Source organism: Protopterus annectens, chromosome 1.part2 (genome assembly GCF_019279795.1).
Source record: "Protopterus annectens isolate FY-2018-M chromosome 1.part2, PAN1.0, whole genome shotgun sequence".
Classification (NCBI taxonomy): Eukaryota; Metazoa; Chordata; order Ceratodontiformes; family Protopteridae; genus Protopterus; species Protopterus annectens.
Window position 1 is genome coordinate 637768651 of NC_056727.1, and position 7475 is coordinate 637776125.

Sequence of the window (7475 nt, forward strand, 5' to 3'; positions counted from 1 at the left end):
ATATATATATATATATATATATATATATATATATATACAGAGCACACGACAACCACACATACACAACATAATATATAAATATATATATATATATATATATATATATATATATATATATATATTTATATACATAGATAGATACAGCACACACGCACACACACACACACACACACACACACACACACACACACACACACACACACACACACACACACACACACACACACACACACACACACACACACACACACACACACACACACGTGCACTCACATTTACTGAATGTGGATAGTGTAAAGGTTGTGGGTGTAATGACAGTGATACTTTGTATTTTTTTAGTATAGATGACACAGACATCAGCTACAGTAGCCTCCGTTAATATTATAATGCTTATTGCTCCTATAACATTCAATCAGTATTTTGCCTTACTGTAACAAAGCAGTTTAGCATCATAACTGGCAATATCCGGCAGCTAAAGCATCTATAAAATTGTTTTGTCTTTCGTCTTTTCCCAGTTAGGGGTCGCCACAGCAGAACTCTGGTCCGCTAATGATTGGCAGTAGATTTTTACATGCCGAGTTGCCGGCCCTGACGCACAACATTCAACGAAGGTATGCCCATTCACGCATGACTCCACACAGAAGACGCTCTAGCTAAGAATCGAACAGGACAACGTCTTACTGTGAGGCGACAACGCTGCCGCAGCACCACCGCCGCAGTTGAAAAGCATCTATAAAGTCAATATACAAATTAACCCCATCAGTAACAGTAAGATTGTGGCTGATTATTATGGGTTGCAAACTGTGTAGTCAGACGTTGCAGTTGCTCTCTTTTAGAACAATTTGTGTAGTTAATTTGTCTCACTTCTGTTCACTGTCTCCTTTGAAAATTATTGCATTTACAAACTGTAAACTGTCTGACAGTTTGTGCGGAGGATTAAAGTTATATGTTGTGCTTCCTGCAGTCCAGGGCTTGATTTACTCAACCTCCATTTGCCTACTATATGATTCTGAGCAAGTCATTTAACCAAACCATGGTCCCAGACTGTACCTGAACAAGGCCCATTTGAATCAGTGGTCTGTCCCAGTTAATAAATAAATAAACTGCATGTAAGCATAGTAATGATCATGTGTGCCTTGTGGCCTGGCTCATAGTTGAAAAGGCCTTTGGACCAGCCTACCTAGACGGCCATAAAAATAAATAAATAAATAAAAAACACACAAACAATAGTAACATAAAATCTCTCAAAAGCAACATTATGTGACAGTTAGTACTCTTACATACCACAATTCCTCTAATTAACTTTTTAATGTCCTTTCTAAATATATTTTTATGCACTGATGCACTTGCCAGATTAGTCTGACCTTCCCATGGACCAGAATGGGATAAAGTGAGTAATGGAGAATGATATGCCATTATCTGTGGTATGTGGTTGCATAACTGTATAACTACTCCATAAAAACTTTATACCATTTCCCATTAAGAGAGAATAGAGACTTGTGGGCTGACTGTGAGGGTGATGCATATACGTCAAAATGATGAAGGGTGTGAGAGCTAGAAGAACAGCATTGCAATGACAAGATGAGCATGAATACTTCACAATCACTTAAGCGTGTCATGTACAAAGCTGTGACACTGATACAGTGCGACTGCCTGCAACATATGTGGACCTACAAGCCAACAGTTTGTGCTGTAATAATAAATGTCACACATACACACAAACATATGCAAGCATGTCTGTAAGTGCACATGCTATAACAATAAACATCTCACACACACACACACACACACACACACACACAAACAAACATGCAAGCACTTGTGTAAGTACACACTGTTACATATAGCAGCTTGCACCTTTCAATAGCTACAAATGTAAGCTGGCAACAGATTTAACATTTATTAATTTTATCTCAGAAAAACAAATCTACAATTTTTTCAAACAGTGATTAAGGAAAGGCATAATGAACTGATACCAAACTGTGCACAGTTTACAACAGCAATATACAGTGCAATGGGTACCACATTATTAAAACATTCAGTATAAGAACAACTTGTCAAGAAGCTATTGATGAAAGATTCTGTTATGATTCAGTGTGTTTGATTTCATTATCAAAGAGCAGTGCATAAACTAAGTAAAACACATGGCACATCATTTGAAAGAATTAACTCTAGTATATAGAATTATACTTCACAATTAACCACCCCATTTGAAAATGATGGAGACATTCAGCCAGTATAATGTAGCAATTAACACTGCCAAACACATAAACCAATGTACTGTTTATCCATATTTATTTATTTGTATTTATTCTTTGTTGACTGGGTTAGTAGCCTCTTTTAATGGGGGATCAAAGGTGGTATTTATACTACAAGGGTAAATTTGGCCAGGGCATCAGGGAACTTCTATTAATCTTTTTAATAGGTGCCATGGGATGTTTAGCATCCACCTGAGCTACGATCAACACAAGCAGGTGGAACTTCAATTTAATGTCCTATCCAAAGGATGACTCAGTCAGGAGTGACACCCACTCCATGCTGCACTATATTGTTAGCAATTGATCTACCTGGTGTGGGAATAGAACCCACAGCCTTCTGCATTAAAGGCAAGTGTGGTGTGTGTGTGTGTGTGTGTGTGTGTGTGTGTGTGTGTGTGTGTGTGTGTGTGCGCGCGCGCATGTGTGCATGCGTGTGTGTATGTGTGTGTGTGTGTTTTTGTGTGTGTGTGTGTGTGTGTGTGTGTGTGTGTGTGTGTATGTTTGTGTGTGTGATGTGTTATGTGTCTGTATGTGTGCGACTGTGTGTGTGTGTGTGTGTGTGTATGTGTGTGTCTGTATGTGTGTACTGTGAGTGTTTCTGTGTGTTTGTATGTGTGTGTGTGTGTGTGTGTGTGTGTGTGTGTGTGTATGTGATAGTAGATATGTGAGACGTACATCAACTTCTGCAATTTTTTTTTAATTATTTTAATCAGTTTGGTATTTCCTGTTTGCTGTCAGTGTTCTCCTAATACCCAGGTATGATACAGCATTTAGGAGGATGATCAACTATCTGTTAACATAGTGCAGTGCTGTATCCCAACTTTCTCCTGCTCCAGGTATGGTTTGGATATCTGTGTCACTATCTGCTTCACATATCTGGTCATTTAGGACTGGTAAGAAGGCAGCGTCTATACTGTGTACTAGCATGTACATGCCAATGGGTACACTAAGACACTAAAAGCTGTCATCTGATAAGGCTAATTCTGCAGGTACTGATATTAGTTTCCTGAAATATACCATGATGAATGCACAACAGAAGAGCCTGTAATAAAGCTGATGCAGCAAAATTAAGGACGCCAGGAATCCCAAATATAGACAACTTCTACTTGCCATGGTGCCATTTCTAAACATGGATGAAACCAGGACACTGCACTGAAAGTGGACACTATCTGGAGGAATGGTTCCACTTCCTGTATTACTGATCTTTCAAGCAGTCTATGCTCATTGAAGTGTTGGACCATTGATGCACAGAGTAGCAGCCACACTGCTGCATTCTGGGAAGAATGAGCACCAAAAGATTGTAGCATCCAGATTTGAGGGTTTTCTTCAGGTCTTTCTGGAGAGGTATGTATCTGGAGTCTCACGAGTCACAAACAGTTTTTGTTCTTATCTCAAAATTTGTAGGAGGCGCCTGCTTATCAGTACTCACTGTAGCAAATTATGGTAAACTGCATAGCTCTGAAAAATAATGGTACTACAATGGCACTGCAGAAAAGAAAAAAGTTACCTTAACTCTTAGTAAAAAATATTATTATTCCTGAGAGATGTAGTGAGTAGTCCTTTTTCCCCTAGTTCTCTCATAAGCAGACTCCATGGGGGAGTTGCTAACATAAGTGTTTAGTTAGATGAACAGTTATAGAACATAGCTAAATATAAAAAAGGCATCTGATTTATGACAAATATAGAAAGCTGTGTCTCGTGGCTGTTCTATGAAATCTGAATCTGGATTTCTGCATAGTTATAGTTAAGTATTTGTCAAGGCTGCTTTGCTTTGTTAACTTACTTTCAAAAAAAATCACTTTTTGTTCTCTTTCTTACCTCTTCTATCTGTATGTTTTTTACAGGGTCATCCAGTGAATGAATACTGTCTCCAAATGTCATGGCATCAGCGATTTTGTAAAACACTTGCTGTTTCAAGTCATCATGACTAACTTCAACGAACGAGTCATGGTTGCAGAAATTCTGCCGAGGCATCTCATCAAAGCTGTCACTTAATTCCATATCAGGAAGACTCTCTGTAATCTCTGCATTGCCAGTAACCCTCTGAACTCCTCTTTCACATTTCTCGGGCACCATTTCAGTCTTATAATTCACTGGTAAGCCGACCCGTTTGTATCCTACCGTGTTTCTGCATTTTTAAAGTCCACAGCTGGATGCTGCAGTTCTAAAACAGAATTATTCATTTATCTGAAATAATCTGTCTTCTTTCAGAGCCATCAGGATGCTTAAAATTTTCTTGAAATCATGCCCAGTATGCTGAAACACTTGTGATACTTATAGATTTCAATAACAAGTGTGGCAGTAGTACCTGATCTGAAAACTCCTTCCCTTCCTCAGAGGTTCATGCTGCTGTGAGCACATTAGCATGGCATTGATACCTTTAGAATTAGCTGAGCAGTTTCCTCTTTTATCCTTTCCAAGAATGGTGCAATCAAAGCAAAGCCTGCTCTTTGCCCCTATGGACTGTGTGCATGCCTCTTGAGATGATTCAGCATTGTACAGGTTGTCTTTGCTTTCTTCGTCTAGTGAAATGCAGTCCCTGCCAGCTCTGTGTAAGTAATCACAGGTATATGAAGCAAATCCTGTGATATCACCTATTGCTCAGGACAACTCTTGTCTTTTGGCTGTGTCCCATTTCCTACTTTGTTGCCTGTAACAAAGTAAGAAAATTGCACCCTTGCATGTTAACCTAAGTGTCTGGCTTCAGATGAAATCAGTACTAATGACTGTGCTGAAAATAACCTAGCAGGCTCAGACTTGACTGTTCCTCCTACCTATTCATGTGACGCTGCCTGTTTTGTCTCTTAAAATAACATACCTTATACACACACACACACACACACACACACACACACACACACACACACACACACGCACGCAGAAACCATCTGATATTTTTTTCTGTCGTATACAGTATAAGACATTTGTTTTACTCAATAACAGATGTGCATGTTCTGAGGAAACAAACTACAAAACGTACTGCATAAAAAGGTCACAGCAATTGTGTAAAATCATTATTTTCCTTCTGTGCATTTAATGTTTTGCTTAGAACTCCCTTTTAGCTAACAGAGCCCCAGAAATGATAATGTTACTTCTACAAATACAGATCAGCACGTAAGACTAGTACTACACTGAACTAGAAAAGTTCCGTATAATGAAACAAAGTAGAATGACAGGTGAATTCTTGTTATTGTATTCATTTGTTAAGTGGGTAAATATAGACTGATCCAAGATTAGCCTCAACCTGGGCAAGAAGCATTATGATAAATGCCATAGTAGCAGATATACACTTGGTTAATTAGAATAGATAAATACAGTATTGTAAACACTGCAGAATAGTACATTACAGTAGACAGTATATCAAAGCTAGACTAGATAAACAGAGGGTTATCAGTACCAAAGAGTAAAGTGAAAGATGAAATATATTAAATACATTTTGTAAATAGATACAGAGCAAGTAAGCAGGTGCACCGCCCTAAAGATGATGTAAAGTGTCTTTTCATAGGTTCACTTATTTCCTTAATTAATATTAGTTTGTTGGTCGGGTTGCTCCTGGGTATCCTTTAACCTCTTTCTTTTTCAAAGGATGTCTGTGAGACTGTTGTTACATACCCCACCAGTACAACATTCCCAAATGTTAAGCATTTTGTTTTATACATGGTTGGTGGCGAGCACGGGATGGTTAATTGTCACCTTGGATATGACCCTTGTTATGTTGCTGCTTTCATTTTCTCTTTTTATTATCTAGAAAATTCTCTTTCACTCCACCATACTCTCAGCTCGTGTTTTTTTAAATGTCATTTTAGGATATTATATTTCCCTTTTGCAAATTTTGCATTGTTGTAAATCATATTAAAATACTAGGAATAAAGAAACAATTTTAACAGAGCCATCTGTATACCTCTTGATTTAATTCTATACTCAAAATAAGTTTATGCTCAAAAGACTGATAGCAGGAAAGCTCCGCTACCAAAACAACCAGAACCAGAAATCATTTATTTTATGTGTGACCCTAATAGGGGGAGAGATCTCTTGCACTCTGTCTCTAATATGATTAGCTCTAAGCTTACCATAGCATGGTATAAGAGGCTATTTAAAAGAATATCAAATTCCTACTCTAACACCATGAGAGGGAACATTTATTTGTGTATTACTTTACATTATTGCTGCAAATTAATGCTTGTCTGTCCTTGTTATATGACTATTATTTAAACTTGTATGTGACATTGTATCTAACTTTTAGTATATGAGGAAGTTCTCTTACAGAATGAAAGATTATTTTCTTAACATTGTGAATGCAATTCATCTTGTGGTTCCTAAGTCAAACTAAGGTTTTATTTTGATGCAGTTTTGCCCTGATTCTGGATTTATCAGCCTGATTTACATTACAATTTGAAAAAAAAAGAAAAGAAAAAAATAGTTCTCTGCTAGGTGAATTTAGAGACAACTGCTGTAGCAGGGCAGGTTTGGCAACATATGCTTCCTTGCCTCTTTTTCAACAAAAAATAACTATAACCATCAAAATATAATGGGGAACAACTATTGACCAGCTAATGTCAATTATCCATCAAAGCAGGGACATCTATTAGCACACCAGTGTGAGTTTATAAGAAAACAATTTTAGCATATTTACTGCCCTAGCTTCTGTTACAGACTGTAACATGTCTCTCTTTGGCATGGGATAATTCTGCATACCTTGCATTGCTCTTCAGTACATTTGAATGTTCATCATATGTATCATGTCTGAGGTAGCCTTAGCTATATAGGTTATATCCTGCTAAAGATCTAACAGCCGACCAGCTTACAAAGCTTCTAGGCACCTTACATACACCCAAACTGGTAGTCATCTCAGGCTGAGCTGATTAAAATATCAGGGTTGGGTGCCAAGCTCCTCAGAGCTTCCCTGTCACTGAAGAGCACTCTTCTGCAGGCTTTCCAGTGTCAATGCTTGGCTAATGCTGTTTTAGTGCTGGGCAGATACGTTCCCTTTGGGGAAAACACACATTAGTTTTTATGCCAGAAAGTTGACTTTTTTCTGTAAAATTCTAATTTAAAGTTAGGAGAAATTGTTTTGAATGACTGTCATGTGACTTTTAATTTCTTTTAAATGTGATGCATCACTTTTTTACTTTTGCGGAAAAAGTTGTCAAAATGAATATGAGTTATTTAAACTGCATTTGCTTTAATATTGCTACACACTCAAGTGTGCTAGCTTGC

General features: G+C 37.7%; 1 protein-coding gene across 1 annotated transcript in view; it reads right to left on the reverse strand.

Annotated features, from left to right (window-relative positions):
• Positions 1–5098, reverse strand: part of CNST (consortin, connexin sorting protein) — a 318963-nt gene extending 313865 nt beyond the window's left edge. Inside the window, exon 1 of the mRNA XM_044058103.1 lies at positions 4077–5098. Within this exon, the coding sequence (XP_043914038.1) occupies positions 4077–4334 (258 nt within the window). The 5' untranslated portion in view covers positions 4335–5098. The remainder of the gene's footprint in view (positions 1–4076) is intronic.
• Between the last annotated feature and the right edge of the window lie 2377 nt (positions 5099–7475).